The 18,570-nt window shown below is 41.8% G+C and overlaps 1 protein-coding gene across 1 annotated transcript in view; it reads right to left on the bottom strand.

The window, feature by feature from the left end:
* Positions 1–292: 292 nt before the first annotated feature.
* LOC115822043 (kelch-like protein 29) overlaps positions 293–18,570 on the bottom strand; it is a 54,468-nt gene continuing 36,190 nt past the window's right edge. The window contains exons 8-12 of the mRNA XM_030785693.1: positions 17,022–17,204; positions 16,060–16,240; positions 8,067–8,260; positions 2,222–2,366; positions 293–566 (exon numbers count right to left, since the gene is read on the bottom strand). Of these exons, the coding sequence (XP_030641553.1) occupies positions 383–566; positions 2,222–2,366; positions 8,067–8,260; positions 16,060–16,240; positions 17,022–17,204 (887 nt within the window). The 3' untranslated portion in view covers positions 293–382. The remainder of the gene's footprint in view (positions 567–2,221; positions 2,367–8,066; positions 8,261–16,059; positions 16,241–17,021; positions 17,205–18,570) is intronic.

Genomic DNA, 18,570 nt, shown 5'->3' with positions numbered 1-18,570 from the left:
CACACACACACACACACAGTTGTACGAAACCAGCCATGGAGCATTAAGGCTTGTGCCACTACAAACATCTAGTGACAGTATTGTGAGGTGGGATAAGTTACACGAAAGCGCATTGGTAAGGCACTGGGCCTGTTTGCGCCAAGCGGCGAAGATTAGCTTCTACATTCCGTGAGGATGAGTCTGAGGTGCCCGGGGGAGGGGGGGGGGGGGGCGAACCGTGGAGTGCCTAAAAGGGTGAGGGTGGGTCGGTGGGTGGGTGGGCTGTCTGGAAGGCTCTTGAAACGGGAGGGGTGAGAGTGCATGGCTTCACCGGAGGCATCAATGTCAGCGCTGCTAATCCTGGGGGGAACGGCCACTGGGAACAGAGTCATGTTTGTCCGCGTCAGCCACTCTGGATGTATTTCTTGATGACCACGCAGCCGTGTCTAAAGAGCGGGCAAGGCATGTTCTGCTGTAACGTCCACACGTTGCTGCTTGGATCAAAGGCCTCCATGTTGCCCAGGGCTGGCCCCTCACTGCTCACAATGCCCCCAGTAGCATAGATCTTCCCATCCAGGACCACCGCACTACAGAAAAAACAGAGAGCAGAATGTGAGTGGATCTGGCACGGATTTAGAACATGTGTTTGAAATCCACAGTAACAAAGTCCAGGCGTAAAAAAAAGAACCTTTTGTCATCTAATGTCCAGTAGCTTAGAATAACCTAGAACTGGTCTATCATGTTTAGACCAGTTCTAGGTTATTCTATATTTCAATCCAATGCTTTGATAATGATCTCTTCACGTTTACAGAATGCTACAAAATGCAGACACTATTCTTTAAAAAACTAAAACAGGCAGGGCTATTTCTAGACAAGTTAGTTATAGCACACATACACACGTCCTCAGACACTTACATACATGTATATAAATAGATACCAAATTCAGGAGGAAATGTGACATGCATGCAATTGTTCTGGGCCCCATCCATGCTTAATCTACCATCAAGCTAATTACCCTCTCTGCTGTGAATACAAATGATTCTCAAAGACAGATGTAGCCCAAAGCCCAACTCAGGGGATGGAAAATGAATTCATAAGATTAAGAAGAAAGGGGGGAAAAAGAAACGCCAGAACAAATTCAGTTTTGAATTTTTCCCCAGTCCATACAGCCTGAATGACTACCTTCAATGAAGTGTATAGGTCAACAATAATTCATCAGTATTTCATTTCTCCATTTCCAGCGACTTTCCATTTGTGCTTTCACAATTTCTGTCCACTTGAAATACCAAGGAAAGGAAAATACACCTTCTTCCTTTGGAAAACTTTCTGAGAAAATGTGAAACTGTTACAAAGCATTCAACCCCTTCAAACAGAAATGGTGTGTCAGACAATCTAGACAGAAAAGCCCTTAATGTATTTCAGGCTATCAGAAGTGGCTGGATGGGCTCAAAGTCTGTCAAGTGTGAGTAAAAGGTTCTGCTATTTTAGAGGAAATTCTCTGCTCTCCCTCTCTCTCTCTCTCTCTCTTTTTCTCTCCCTCTCCTTCTGTGTCTAATTGTTGTTTTAAAAGCACAGATCTATAGTGTGATATGGCTATTTAAGGAAGAGGAAACATAAGACAAGAGACCACACATTTAAAAAAAAAAAGAAAGAAAATGCTGCCAGGCTGTTTATCTTGCACTATGCTGTACAAAAGGTAAAAATGTGGAGTCTTTAAAACATTGCCTGAAAATGTTTCCTGTTTCCACATTGAGCTGCTAGCACTTAGTTGCTAAGCATGAATTTAATGTTTATATTGTGAACTGATGGTTAATGAAAATAGTCCTTATGTGTGCACAAGAGACACTCTGTCTAGTCACCCTCTGCTCTTGGTTTCCTGCATAAACTTCAGCAATGAGAAGGTGGAGCAGCCAGCATCACTTTGCTATAACTCTAACTGCCTGCTTTTGGAAGAACCTTCATGGAGAAAAAAAAACCCCACTGTGGATGTCAGTCATTGATACGGCTATCAGTTAACATATAAAATATGGAACAAACTAATTCCATACTGAATAGAGAAAGTAGGCCATTCATGAAATGTTAAACGCTGATATGCCGATATGTCTGTGTAACTGGGTGGATTACTGTCATAGGAGTCAGATCTCACGTGAAGCTTACAGATCGCTCTACTTTTAACCTGGATGCTGAGTGTAAACACTAGACTGGAAGTGATGTTGGCATGTGGTCAGTGTGAAGTCCTCACCTGCAGAACTGCCTGGAGTGGTTCATGTTGGAGCCAGCTTTGATATTGCCTTTCTCCGGGTCATAGATGGTGGTGGCACGGGCGTAGGCTCCACCCAGGATATAGATAAAACCATTGAGCGTCACAGCTGGAGCGTACTTGTTATCTACACACACACGCGCACACACACCCACACACACAGACACACAGACACAAAAAACAACATTCTTATATCTAGCCATGTACCATACACTCTATATTGTTCTCCTTGCAGATTAAACGAATATTTTACACAGCAACAAAAACACTAGAGATTACTTCATGCATTTGAATCATTACTGCTTCTTCCCATAGTTTTTTATGCTTTTAAAACAGGATTACCAACAATCCTGTGAAGGAGCACAGAGTGACACTCACAGCCTGAGGGTTTTCCGAGCGAATTCAGCGCTAATAAGCGGCCACTGGGTTTGTTTATATTTTAATTATGGTCATTATACGAATGAAAAAGCAGCAACTGTGCTTCAGTAGAAGCCCAGGGTCAATTGGCCTACCGGCGTATTGACAATCAATATCTCTCCTCAGCTATATTATGCAGGTCTAGATGAGATTCACACCCTTTTTGTTTGAGTAATTAAGCTGAAAAACATATGAATAATTCATGAATATGGTGAGTAATTGAATTACAATCACATCTTCCCCAACAGCTGTGATTTTAACGTCATCCGTAGAAGTGAAACTTGGGCATGCAAAGTTAATTAAATTTTTGAAGCTTCTCCAAGTTGGAGTGGAAGATCCTGGGGAGAAAAGATATTGTGGATAATGTAAGAATGTACAAACAGAAAAGCAGTGATGAATACTAATAGTAAAACCAGTATCAGTACAGATAAGTCCGGAAAGTCTTTTCACTTTTCAGTGTTAAACTCTTAACAGGATAACAAAAGGCTGTCATTGCTGAAGCTCTATGATGTATTCTGTGCTCTCTCTCTCTGCAGAATTCATAGTTAAGGGTGACTCTGGCATAAGGCCCAGCAGTAGTCGGAGCCTAAGCCTCTTGGCTTGATTTAATCTTCCTTCTAAAACTCTGACACATAACTCTCTGCTTGAACACATTCTGTCATCAAAACGATTCCTGAGGGTTCACTGTGTGTGTGTGTGTGTGTGTGTGTGTAGCTCTTCTCAACCACAAGCTTTGCTGCCACACCCCTGCTGAGGAGTGGAGTGTCAATCTGCCATTCTCAGTGGGTGGGTGCAACTGGTAAACGGGACTGCTCAAGATGCACAAACACACACACACACACACACACACACAAGCGAGCTCACGTGGACACACACACACACACACACACACCACACACACACAAACAAACACAAACAAACACATATACACACAGACGCAGACTGATAACAAAGCTTATCTCTCAGTGTTTAGTAAACACTGGCTTCCACTTCTTGCTCTCAAACAATATTTCACACCTCCACAAAGAAAGAAAGTCCACTGCTGCCCGAGTCAGTTCATCGTTTTTACACAGGCAGTTGCTGTGGGCAGAGCTGCTTCCACAGCAGGGTTATTTACATGTTAAACACATAACATTAGACAGCACAATAGGAGCATATCCTTGAGCATTTCTTGCCTGTTGAACACAATAAGTGCATCAGCAGGGCGTAAGACGACTCATTGGTTGGCAGCGGCTTTGGTAATGCGGTTCCCTGCCATGTGGAGGATTCGGGGCATGTGGAACATTAGCGGATCTGTGCCTTTGGCCCTCGGTGCTGCTTGTCAAGCATGAGAACGAGCAGCTCGCTGCAACGGGCCCAAGATGTCATTCAAACACACTGATGTCTATTCGTGTCATTTGCACCTCTAATTGTTTCAATAGTTTCTCCCAGCAATATTATGCTCCCGTCCCCCGGAGAAACCCTCACAGGCTCGTAGGCTTGTCTGTCAATACACAGGTGCTCTGGCTGTGTTAGTTTACAGAAAGCCCAGGAGCGTTCTGTGATGATCTCAGTTCTGGAGAATTCAAGGTTGATTCTTAGCATCTACAGCAATAATCACTGGGTCAGTGTTTAGACAAATCCCTACATTGTAATAATGGCAGTACAGCCATAATCTAGTCATATTTGATGAAAAAATAACAGGGACATTTGTCTCTGTCCCGAACAACATCACTTCATTTAAATCTCTATCCGTTCATTGCCGATAATGATACAAGCTCTCAGCAAAAACAGCTTCTATGGCATTTTTAAGAGATAGAAGCTTCGCTATGGCTGGGTGATTCTAAGGGCAACCTCACTATGTTCCTGGATTAGACAACTAAGCCGACATTCAGCTAAAAGCTAAAGGTGATACAGCTAAAACAACCCATGTGACCCAGGGCCACAGTATCCTGGGTGACATAAAAATCAATGGGCATGAGCTGAAAGAGGCAACACAAAGGGATTCAGCCATTACATTTCAGGCCAAACCGAAGCACTCAGATAGTTAATTATTTGTTCAAGCATAGCTACTCCACTTCACATGACTGGAGATCTTTCCACATCAGTCAGCCCTTTAACAATTACCAATAGAGCGTGCTCCTTTTCAGTCAAGGGTCACTCCTGTGACATAGTCATTTTATGAGGTTTTAAAGTTAGTCTGAACGTAAGACTAAAGGGTTTCTCTTTTATGAACAACCATGGTGTGATTACTTTGTCTACCTGCACGTCAGGTCATTGTTAGCCTGTAGTTGTTTGATTTCACATGAGGGTCACTCTCTAGAATGTAATGACTTTGATCTAGCCTTGCGCTCTGGTCATCGTGGGCTGTTCTCAGAAGAGGACATTTGCAAAAGGATGAAATTGCCTTTGGCGAGTGCTTTCTTAGAAAACATGGCCACAAACTGTGCAGTGCCAGTTCAAGACTCTCTGAGAAGTCATATCAACTGCTCTATTGTGAATAAGAATGTAAATACGTGTGTGTGCGCGCGCATGCGTGCGTGTGTGTGTGGTGTGCATGTGTGCTGGGAGTGGGCTCTGACAGCATATGTGTGAGTACATGTCTTTCTTACAGATTAGCTCAGTCAATAAGGGCTTCTCTCTTTTCGATAATAGTGCACCGCTGATGCAATGTTAATGCGTTTTTCTCATGATTCAACCTAGCTTTTCATCAACAGCCCTAACCTTTGCATGGGACCCCATCTGACCTGCCAGAATGCACTGCATTCTTTCCATTCCCTTTGTCACCCAGACACCATTAATCAATTCATTGCTTATTTATGTAAATGCTTGCATAGCGAATCTGGCTCTTTGAAACCCAAGCCACGGATTTATAGACAAACACTGCATTAAACGTCTACCAGGTTAAATGACTACCTATGGCATCACGGCTCGAAGACATCATATGTTCATCAACTGAATTAAGCAGATACAGAGATGTCAGAATCATTTTGAAACATTAAACTTACATTTACCGAGTTGTCTAATACCACTTTTTCCAAAGAAATTAGTATTAACAGTATTATTTCATTTAAGAGGAGTCCTAAAACATTTCTTTGCCATAGCAAGTTTTGCATCTTGTCCAGAACAAATTAGAAGCTGCTGTTAGAGCAAAAACTAGGTAATTCTTTACGTATGGTAATCAAGTTTTTAGTACAGTCTGGCGGAATTAGAAAAAAAAAAATATATGAACATGGATGTTCCTCCATTTCATAAATTTTCTAACAGTAATATGTGTGAAGCAGTCAAAGTGCTAAAATATGCGTATTGTTTTCGTCTGAATGAGTCAGTTGCTCATACCTCTGCTCTGAGCGCTCTGAAAGCACTGAACCGAGAAAGGACAGTGGAGTAGAGGTGGGAAAATGAAATCACACTTACGTAACATATACTTTTATGTTCATTCGTCTGAACTGTGCATAGACATATACCCATATGATGTGTATATGTGTTGCGCAGAATCATACTACATTTGATGAAGTGAAAGCTCTTTTTTGAAAAACTCTGGTAATATCTATGTTTGAATTTGGAAATGAATTAATTTCACCACACATAGAATCATTTAAATGAAAAATATGTGGTAGAACACAGATTACATTATTGCAATTTCAGAAGAAGTGTGATACGAAATACCCTTACTTTTAATTTTTAAAGTTGCTTCTATGTCAGAGTCTACACAGGTACTTAAAACAAAAGCGAAAAACAAATTCTTAAAACAGAAATGGTGCGTTTGGCTTGGCTGGGCATCCATACGAACACCGCTGGTTGTGTTTGTGGGTGGGAAGCCAGTAGAGGATTGTCTGTCTATCGTTGCAATGGCAACTGCCATTATTTGGTTAGGGTGCCAGATTAGTGGTGGGCAGATCTGGGGAGCATAGCGTGAACCTCTCACGGTGTCCCAGAAAAGCCCTCCACGGTCTGGTGAAAAGAAGCGGTTGGTGACTCCTCATGTATCAGAGGGGACATGTGGTAGTCTAGGCCCCCCCCTCCCCGGGCCAGAGCGGGGGTTGTACAAGCGGTGAAGAATAGAACTACAAGGGAATTGGTCATGACCAATCTGAGTGAAAAGGGGATGAAAATGAAATAAACAGACAAATGAACAAACAAACAAGCAAAAAAGCAGATGGTTGCAGTTAATCTGTCGATAATTGGGCTCTTCGTTCTCTCTCCAAATTCAGGTAACATTAGTACATTAAAATGATCCACGAAAAATTCTGCAGTTTGAATGCTCATGAAACATCCACTTTTGTGCGATCTGTGAACTAAACTTTATTGTGCATTCCACACAAGCTGATGCAATATACAGATATGTATATTGCATCAGCTTAGTTAAACAATCTCACCTTGTAGCTTTCACAATAGCACACAAACCTAAGACAATCTGCGCTGTTTCATTTGCATTATGATGTTGCAGGTCATATGAACAAATTAAATAATGCCCTGTCTCTGATAAAGGCCTGGTTCTTTCTTCAGTTGGGGTAAATAAAGGCCCCCACTAATTGAGAATTTACGATAGTTTAAAATACGTAAACAGCAGATGAATTAAAGTTCCAATTTGGTTTACTGAAGGTACATGCAATAGCTGCCAGTTGTTATTCTTCATAATAAGTAAAATGGTACACCTAATGAAACACCTATATGTCTGTGCAGCTGGTGACCCATCCCTGGAGTACGTGCTTTCCACAGCTGGGTGGCTGAGAAGTCAGATCCCTGTGTGACTCATTCTCTTCTAGGTGACTGCTCATCCATCTCTGCCGTTCACATGCTACCTTCAACACCTCTGATGACCATCCTGTCATTCACACAGGCCTGGACATCACCCTACACTCAGAACACCAGGCTGCAGCATAATAATGGTCCTCGTCACGTTGAATCGAAATTCAGCTTCAGCATCAGTGTTAGAGTGAAATGGGACTTGTAACAGTCTGAACGCACTAAGATTCTCCAACACAGCAAATTAAGATATCAGCAAACGAAAACTACTCCTCTGCCTTTTGCGTGTTTGCCGAGGGGAAGCTGTGTGAAATTAAAACACTGCAAACTAAGAAAAATCAGACACGGTTTCCAAGCACGTAAATGAATATAGTAACATAGCACTATTCATGAAGGAGCACAGGGCAGTACTGGAGAGATGTAGACACAGGCTTTATTGGTATTTCTACCATATACAGCTCGCACCCAGTGAGATGAAACAGCGTTCCTCCTGGACCGTGGTGCTGCATAGAACAACACAACACCATATGAGACTACACAGAACTAACTGAGTCAAAAACAACAACAAAAAAAAATACACAGGCCTACACAAGACTACATAAAGTGCATGAGTGCAAAACATGTACAAACAGACAGTGCAAAAATTCCAAGGCAGAATAAGGAGAGAAAAACCAATCCGTACCTATCATAGGAGACTCGATGAAGCTCCAGGTGTTGTTCTGAGGCACATAAGACTGCAGTACCCCTGCTGATCGGCCTGCCTCGTTCACTCCGCCAAATACGTAAATCTTACCCCCACACACAGTTGCTGCGGCAGAGTGCACAGGCTTAGGCAGAGAAGACACCGTCTCCCACTGGTTTGTGATTGTGTCGTACCTGAGAAATAAGGAAGGGCAGAAAATAAGAAAAGAAGACCGTTTTGAATTTAAAAACTTAACAGAATCAAAGGGTAACAATCATTTATGGACATGTTTACTTAGGAGACAAGCAATTATGATGACATTTACCTATCAAAATAAGGGGAGCAGAGAAAGTACTTTGAAATGTCCAGAAGCATTTGATGAATGTTCATCACCTTTCAAATGTACATGCTGAGACTCGAGGGATATGAATAAACAGTTTTGTAATGCTGATTTCCTCCCATCAGTGGTACCTTGGGTGAACTGCTCTACATTATGCAGTTGCTCTTACTTTCATGATATAAACTGTTAAAAATAGACGATTTAAGTCCCATGATCCTATTCAAATCAATTTTCACCCCTCCAGGGATTTGATTGCATATTCTCTGGCCTTGGGTGAAAATAATGCTGCCTGCAATGATTTTAAGGTCATTTAAATGCCAGAAAATAAATAAATAAATAAATAAATAAATAAATAAATAAAAAGAGATTTGAGCGCCTGAACCTAAGACGTCATTACATTTTTGCTGTGGATCCCCTCCTTATCTCATCCAACACTATAAACCCACAGGTCAGTGTTGATGCCATACATGTATTGTGCAATATGATACAAGACTAGTCTCTAATTGAGGGGCTGTGCAACCCAGATTCCAAAGCCAGATCCAGCACTCAATCCTGGTGGAGGGCCTACGGGGAGTATCAGGCTGGCTTCTGAGATTGCCTGTTAGAAGGGTGAAAATTGAGCAGGGACTGGGACTGAATCAGGCTCACTGAGTCAGACCATTACAGGCCCTAATAGGTGAGCAAAAAGCCTGGTTTTGAGCTGGCAAGTTCTTCCCGTCAAGATCGTCTTATCTGTGGCACATTTATGAAATGCACGGGGGTCACGCTTGAAGGTTAGGAGAGAGTTTATCTCTTCCCTCACCGAGAGATGCTGCCCCCCCCCCCCCCCCCCCCCCACCATGTGAAACTGGAGAAAGAAGCCACTGCTCGGCTGACTACTGCATTAATTAAGGGGCTCCCAAATAACAGGCACAATTTTAAATTCAGTCACGCTACTTTGCTGAAAATAGTGCGCTCTCCGCACATGTCAAACACAGCTCAAAATTGAAATGAAAGCAGATGGCTTGCAAATGCTGAATTATAGTTTCCCCTCGGTGCCCATTCAAAAAGGTGCAGCTTCATTGTCAGCTTAGCGACTCGTCTCCCTGGCCATTAATTACACAGAGGGAGAGTGTTATCAGCTGACTTGTGCCCACTTTTTAATGAGACTTAGTCTGCCATCAAGGAAGGAACTAATTACATGAAATAGGGGGCTTACTGTTTTCTGGGAGAATCAAGAGTCTGACATGCTAACTGATGTTGGAAATAAGGACTACCTCCACCGAAGAGAGATAAGCTGCAGATACTCATCATCTTTCCCTAAATCATTTCTTTCAGCGTGAGATATGACGCACGTATCCTTATTAAGTTGCACCCTGAATGAGATCTTTTTGTGCGAAATGGCACAAGGTGCTGAGCAACCTAAAATTAAAATGCAAAATAATAGGTTTTCAAAACAGGAAATAAAGCACAAAAAGCTTTGTATTAGATTTGGCAGTAACTACGCAAACCGTTTTCTAATCCATCCTGTACCAAACTGAGAATGATAGAAGGGAAACAGGTTCTGATTGATAGCGATAAAATACGACAAAAACAAAGAACTACCCTTTCATCAGACGGCAGCCATTTTCAGGATTACAGTTTATGGACTGAGTATCGGGATCTTAAAAACCCTGACTGGGGGGGCTCACAGGAAACATGAATCTTTTGGACTGACGCTTGCCCGCATGCAACTCGCTCTTCATCACATAGCAGTACAGTACGGCAGGCTCTCAGATTACCCGTTTTTTCTTTTTTAAAGGGAAGCATTTATTTGCATTCACTTCTTTACAGTCTAACGTGGGACATCAAACGAGGAGCTCAAGAAATCCACACAGGAGTCTATGCCAAGACAGCTGCTAGAACCAGCAATCGTGTGGATGCCTGTGGAAAGGGTCAAGCTGTGGATAAAATATCTTGTGTGCTGGTAAGTATGCAGGCACTGGCTGGCAAGTTGTGCTGTCATCTCATCAACACCCTTTGTGGTTAAGGTTGGCCAAACCCATGACATGTGTGAAAGCATATCTTTATCTTCGGTTCCCTAAACCTCCATTTTGTGCCAAGGGCCTTCATAATATCACAGTGATCTTTAGAGCTACTTAGTCACTCATCCATGCCTTGGCTCCTCAAGGGATTTTCCACAACAAAAATTAGACAGAAAAAGGACATGAATATATGCAACGCCATTCCTTCAGATTTACTTCAAGTTTTAATTACCAAATTGGACTGTAAGGGATGCCAACAGTACTAAAAAAGGAATTAGAATGTTCCTTCCACTACCCCCAGCCAAAACAAACATCTTTATGGACTTTATATACATCGTAAGCAAACAAACGAGATCTGCTTTAGTCAACAGGAGTAAATTGCTTTTTGCCCCTCACGGACGCCCAAACAAAAGCACAACACTAACGCAGGGCTTTAGAACAACATAACAGGGCAAAAAGAGTGTGTTTGCATTACTGCTAAGCAAACAAAGGTGATGTGCACCAACGGAGGGCAGAAATCAAAAGGACAGTCGGGAAAAAACAACATACTCCAAGATTCAGGCAGGAGGGACGGACCATTGAGGACTGAGTCTGTATGTCACTGGATATTTACAACCCATCCCCTATAACCATTCAGAAGTACACACAGGAATATCTCGCTTTTTCATCATCACAAAACATGGCTGGAGACAGGCAACGATTGGATTAGCCTCCCTTTCACGCTGAGTTCATTGCAGTCACAAAACCAATGTCCCTGCAACAGAGACAAACTGGGCCAAGGTTGCCACACAATAACTCAAGTAAACAAACACGTTTTTTGAGCTGCAGTCTTGCTCACAAAGCAATGGATGTAACATTTGTCTGCAAGAAATGAGGGCACCTTGAAAGATGATGCTGGAAGTGCTAAAAAGGAGGAACGGCGTACACAGACACTAACTTCACATGTACTAGTCATGCCTAATTACCTCGGCATTTTCCTCTCTCGTTGCTAGACCACTGGGGTATTTACGACTTCTGATATGCTGTGCTTTTGACTTCGGCACAAGAACAGTGGCTCTGATCATGGCACAGAATTACAGGGTGATGCAGACTATTGCTGCGGGTCTGCATAAGGTCACACACATACAGTTGGCCAGTCAAAGACCTTTCTATAAATACTCTAACCCCAGCCACACACACACAGACTCACATGGGCAGTTTCCTATCTCAAGGTTACTCTGTGCTGCTTTTCCAGTACACTTGTTTATTAACGCCAACTGTGTGTCTGAGAGGGGTTGATCAATAGCTTCCCGTCTTGATCCATCATGTTTTCACTCAAAATACACAAGCAATGTCCCCTCGTCGTTCTCTTTCATTTGAAAGGGTAAAGAAAAAAAGAAAAAAAAACAAAAAAAAAAATATACACACACACACACACACACACACACATATAGGTTGAGTATCCTTATCCAAGATGCCTGGGCCCAGAAGTTTTTCGGATTTTGGATTTTTTCAGATTTTGGAATACATTCGAATAGGTGCTTGCTAGATTAATCAGCCAGAGGGACGCTCCTGCTGTGATTGGTTGTTTCGTTGTCAGGAAACGCTGTCGGCATTTGAAATGGTTAAGGTTATGGTTAGCATGGGGTTAGGGTTATTGTTTGCCAATCAGAGGCATGCGAACGCTTTCATCACACGGAGCAGAGCGTCACTCCTGTCAGGTGAGGTCAGGTGTAGAATTTTCTTGTGGCATCGTCGGTGCTCAAAATATTTCGGATTTTGGAACATTTCGGATTTCGGATTAGGGATGCTCAACCAACACACACACACACACACACACATATATATATAGTAATGGAACATACTAGAACATTCCTAAAACCACTCCAAACACACTCATCTTTTCACGCATCCTTGTCAGTTGACTCATAATCCATTTCTCTCCACTGTTACACTAGTGGGCAACTTGACATGCTCTAAAAATCATGGAAATATTTTCCTGTGATTTTAATTGCAGCTGTTCAAATAAATTATTAAAATTACAAATGTCTTCACATCATTTTTCTGTGCATGAGAAGCCCCAAAACATTTCCTGGTGTATTTCACGAACTTATGAACCTTCACAGAAGGTTTACGATCATTCATCCAGGCAGAGTTTCACTGAAATTATGTGGTCAGTTCATTCACTGCCATCAGAAACATATTTTGGACTCAGATCTGGAAACTATTGAGTGAACTAAAGACGTTTACATAGCATCAGCTGATCACAAAATTCTGTGTGATCCCAGAAATACTTTCAAGTCCCTTTTGTCCCTGTACTTAGATGAAATGCAAGGCCTTCTCCCTTTGCCCACCAGTGGGCCACCTGTTCTGAGCCCCAAACTCATATGAAGGATGAGTAATCTGCCAGATCCGACATGCCAAACCATCTATCAATATAATCACTGAATAATTAGTCCCAAGCATCTCCTAGACCCTACATGACATGCTATCTTCTATACTGCTTGTTAGCCTGCACCACTGCCGGCTAGCCTTCCATATTGCCTGCCAGCCATCCAGCCTTCCTGTGTGCTTCTTCAGTTAAGTCCCTATTGAAATTGACTATGTACTCACGCAACCAATGTCCTGAGATGTACCTCATTTCTCTTGGATTTTTTCCTGTCAATTCTCCTTGATTTTTCTATTTACTACCTAAAATACACTAACCACTCTAAATCTATACCTTAACAAACTGGTGCCAACCACAGGGGAAGACCCCTTCCCTCTCTTCCCTCCATCCTTCTAAGGCTCCTCGCAAGAGTTCTCCTTTTCTTTAGCCAAGGGGAGTTTTTCCTTTGCACCGTCACCTTTGACTTGCTCACTAGGGTCAGGCCTTGTATTCTGTAAACCTTTGCGACAGCGTCTATTGTACAGACCACTCTTCAAATAAAAATAAATTTGAACTGAACTGAAAACTTTTTGACCTCCACTGCCGGGCAATTCACTTTGTTCTTGGGGTGAAAAACAAAAAAACAAAACAAAACCGTGAGGTTATGCGCACAGAAAAGAATGCTGAGGTCTCCAAGTCACAGTCAGTCTCTAAATGACCACCATGATCTAATATACCCTCGTTATTTATTTATTCATTTTTTTTTATTAAGCTTATCATACAGAGTCCTCTGATACACCGCTATAGCCCTCCCCATGAGTCCATCTTTAAAAGCCCCTACAGCTGGGTGAACATCCTCTGCCTCAATAATTCAGCCACTCCAGATTTCTCCTGGAGCTCACTATCATCAAAGGCCAAGCAGCTCCTGAAATAAAAACCTGTGCATTTCCAAGAGTACTCTATTTTTTTTCTTTTCTTTTTTTTTTATCACTTTCCTACCGCTCCACAGTCAGGTATTGAAGCTTGGAAGAGCGTCAGCCTCCTGAGTGCAAGATACAGTAAAAGCCTCTATGAAAGCCCATCTGTGGTCATACCAACACACGGAAGAAGAGAGAGATACTATTGAGAAAGAACTTGATCCAATTATGAAGCCAGGGAAGAGAAAATCAACCCGGAAAAATATTCTGGCTTCTGTTTTATTTCATAGTAGCATCCAAATTAGACCAGTGCCTGAATGGAGTGCTTTAGGGAATTGGTGAAAAAGGGACGGAGATTGAAAGATAAAGGCACAGGAGGAAGAGGAATGATCAGCTTTTTTAATCCCATGGTGTGTTGGGCTTGCTCGGTGGGGCACTCTATCTCAGCATGGCATAACGGGAGATTTCTCTGGCTGCAAGGAGGAAGCCCTAGACTGCACACTCTTATCCAAACCACTCTCTTAATGATTCATTTGCAGGATCTAATAAGCACAACTAGCAAGCTTCTCTCCTCTCTCCCCTGTGTAGGAGTCAACACAAATGAGTTTCTGACAGCAAAGTAATTACAAGGACTTGATTTCAGAGTTGGAGGAAAGTGATAATTATTTTTAAAGAGGGGTCTACCTGAAAAGGTGGAATAAGATATTTCTTCTCTACAAACATTTGGACAACTGCAGCAGAGCCTTAGACGTACATTTCCACATCAGCGTTCAAGGCCAAACAGACCGAGATATTGTGCTATCCTTGCTAAGCTTTGTGAGAGTTTGTTGTGCTGTGACCAGAATCATCTCAGCTATTATAGCATCGTGTCACAATTCCTCTCCCATACCACAATATCTGCCTTCAGGGGTGTGCTATTTCAAAGGTTTCAAAAGGTTAAGAACCCTCATGTGCACATGGTTCCAGTCCACAACCATCATCTGGAAAGTTCAGAGACAATAAGATAAAAATGTGTGTTCTCGTGAAGCTATTCAACACTGGAATGCATTTGCCATTGAACTATTTCAGGGTGCATTTTACAGGTATCTGCAATTATATGTTAACGTTCCAAAAAAAGACGTGTTCATCATGTCTGGTACAAATACAACCACGTTCTATTTGTTGTCCTGAAATGAGAATTATTAACAAGCCTCCAAAAAAAGCCAAATGATACTCTTCATTTTGCTGGTGACACAGAAAAGGCTGAGAATAGTTTGATTGGTTGATTGGAATTACTGCCCCTTGCTACAGAAGTCCAAGAACGTGGCCTTGAGAGGTGAGGGGGAGAGAGAGAGAGAGAGAGAGAGAGAGCGAGAGAGAGAGAAAGAGAGAGAGAGAGGGAGAGAGACTGATTGAAGACATAATTCTGAATGGAGCAGATTTCATGGTTGGGAGCATGAAACTGAAGGCAAGATGGATGGCAGTCCACAAATTAGGAGTCAACATGGGAGCCTGAGTGGTATGGGTGCCGCCTGCAGCCTTGAGTGAGAGATGGACCACTATTCAGTAAACAATGATTCTACCACCACACCGTCAATCAACTACTCACTCAAATGCAAATCAGCATCAAGCCACACAGTCAACAAAGCAGGCAATACATGAGCAGTGAAGGGTACAGATCTCGCACCCAGTTAATTCTGCCATCCAAATGCAAATGGAATTTTTAACATCAACAGCACAATAACGTCACATTTCTCTGAAATGTGAAAGAACTCATGCTGCTCTAACAAAGTGTTGCACAATGCTAACTTTATCATGTCTTGGTCTTAAACAGTGAATGTGTAATGTACCACCATATCATGCAGCTGTAAAGGAAAACTGAATGGAGATCAGTAATTGTAGAGGTTAGCGGACTGCAGACCTACTCTTTGAGACGAGCAGACTTAGAGAAAACTACATGGAAAAGCAACACAGACACACACATGCACACACACAGATACGGATGTGTGTGTAGAGAGTGATATAGAAAGATAAGCAGAATATATAGATAAGTAGGTATATCTTTTGCTTGTATTGAAACATACCAACCAAGCTCATTAAAGTACTAACTGCACAGTGACCTCTCTTGCTCTGTTACTTTCTTTTAGTAACTGCCTTAGCAGTGGTATTCACTATGAAAGCTGATCCAATCTCCTCCATGCATTTATGCCATAGTCACCTGCTGCTGAAATACTCACACAATACCTTAGCAGAGATCCAATTATCAGATTGCTTCACAGCAGCCAAACAGCTGATTGGACTATATCTGGAAGCACATAATGGCTTTTCGATGCAACGTTTCATTTAAACAGAAGCAATGTGCGGGCGTGCTTGCATCCGTGCGAATGCACTCGTGCACAAACCGTACCTCTCCACATGATCTAAGTTCCCGGCCACGCCGAGTCCGCCAATAGTGTACAGCTTGCCATCATACACCACGCTGTTGTGTCGACACCGAGGGACTGTCATTCGAGACACCAGGTTCCAATTATCGAGGAGGGACATGTAGCACCACACGTCTGACAGTGTGACTCCTGACTCCATTCCGCCTGGAGAGGGTGCAAAGCAAAAACACAAATGAGTGCTGAAGCCCCCATTTACACCCGTTTCTCAGCCTAGCCCTGTCAGAGCTGCCAGCTATCCACTGACACGTCTACATTAATACACCGCTGATGGAAGTTTGGAATCCAAAAAAAATGACACCCGTCTGGATTTGAAGGATTATGTCACAGCTTGTTCAAGAAAAGAACATTTTGACCTTTTTTTTTTTATTATTTTTTTTATTTTTTTAAAGTAAAACAGTAGCTAGCCTAATGGAACAGGAGGTCCGGCAATTTTCATTTCCATTAGAATATGGAGATACTTCATTGAACATTCTGGCGCTCACACATCACACACATACAGTAGGCTACATTACTGCGACTGATTTTTCAACAAAGGCTGTGTACTTACAGAGGCTATATTTAAAGTCAGGGGATATTTTGAGCATGCTGTGTTGATGGCGTGTCTGACTGAGTTAATTAGCACATCTCTTGTATTCGTGCTTCTTTAATCAACACAAGGTCAGATTGGTCTGATAAATGCTCTCCATTACATTAGAAATCATACGTTGCTTATTAGAACTTAGTGCTTTAAGCATGGCTGGGTTGATTTAACAAGATTCTCTTATATAAACAAACAACATCCCAACAGCTCGAAAACAGTAGCAAGCTTCATAGCCAGAGGAGATGGTAGGAGAGCGGCGCTGTCTTCCCATGGAGAACAAAACATAAAATCCCACACCTGTGAGAGGATATCCGACTCCAAGGGATACATGCAAGGCTTGATTACCTGACAGGTAGATATTATCCCCTGCAGAAACGACAGAGAAGAACTCTCGGTCGTAGAACGGCAGACTGGCCAGGGGGTACCACTTGTTGCTTTGTGGGTTGAAGCAAGTGACAGCTGTCAGGGAGCGCTGGTTCATTCCGATGACCTGTCGTCCTCCAACCAACACAATCACCTCAGCTACACCTGTGGAGACAGGCAGAAAATTCCACTCAATTCCTCTTCCACAGTGCAACCGTCACAGGCCAGAGAGGCTGAAAACCTGCACCAAGCAAGCAAGCACATATTTCTCAATCCATCTCTCAAAAATAAGACAGAATCATCCCCGATCATGGATTAGAAACAACAATACACTGCCTCAAATAAGCCATTTTAAATGAGTATTGTGTACAATGCTCTCAATACCTGATATTTGCTGAGAGGGGAAATTAAGGGGAAAAAAAGCCCACACATTAATATGCATTCAAGTTGTGTGCCTTTTTTTTTTTTTTTTTTTTGAAAGATTTCTGAAACAGTTTTAAAAAGCATAATTTGTCAAGCGTATAATTCTAAATGATGCATTATAATACATTTTAAGTCTGTTCATATACAGTCTGTGATGTGTTCAGGCTCTGTGCCACTATGCTGTCTTATTTCTTCACTTTTTATTTTTTTTTTACAATGATCCTTTCATCTCCAAATTGTTTTCAGTTCAGAGAAAATGAGCACAACAAAAAAGAGAAAAACCAAAAATAAAAAAAATAAATAAACAAACAGAAAAAAAGAAGAGAGGACATTACATAAGTATCCTGGGGAAGGTTTTTCATTTTATCAAGGATTGCAATAAAAAAAACAACAACAACAACAACAACAAAATGAAATACCAAAACAAAACAAACAAACAAACAAACAAAAAAGGCAACAAGCCACACAAAGTTGATCTGAAAAAAAAAAACACTTCAAATCAGTGAAAAACTGAAAATATTTTCTGCAATGATAGAGGAACAATAGACCATGCCCTGACTCATACCAAACATTCTGTATGCTGACAGCAACCAAGAACACAGCCTACTGTTCAGACAGTTTGAAGGTACCAAGCTTCCCAACAACTGTGTTTATTTAGAGAATGATAACATGGAGAATTTACATTGGGAGGAAAAAAAAATGAAATAATAATAAAAAAAAGATTCTTGTCTATGACGGTGGGGCTCTGTCAGTCTGTGTGAGCAGAGAAAGCCTAACAAGATCATATCTCAAAGTGCCAGGATTAAAATTCATGACATATATCTCTCTTTACAAAAACAAAGCACAGGGTCAGAGAGGGGCAAACCTCTGCCGTAGCACGAAATGAAACATCATCTTTCACTTTTTAAATGGGGAAGGGGGAAATCACAAACATATATAAGACTGCAGCTCGCCACACAAGGAGCAATAAAAAAAGGATGCATCCTGAGTATGCTTTTGTGAGGACTTCCATTATCTGTGCATTAAAAAAATAGAAAATAAATATATATATATATATATATATATATATATACACACACGCAATTTTCCATTTCAATATGACAGCGAG

The sequence above is a fragment of the Chanos chanos genome, chromosome 1 (genome assembly GCF_902362185.1).
Source record: "Chanos chanos chromosome 1, fChaCha1.1, whole genome shotgun sequence".
In the NCBI taxonomy this organism is placed as follows: Eukaryota; Metazoa; Chordata; class Actinopteri; order Gonorynchiformes; family Chanidae; genus Chanos; species Chanos chanos.
This window is presented reverse-complemented; position numbering and strand designations above follow the sequence as displayed.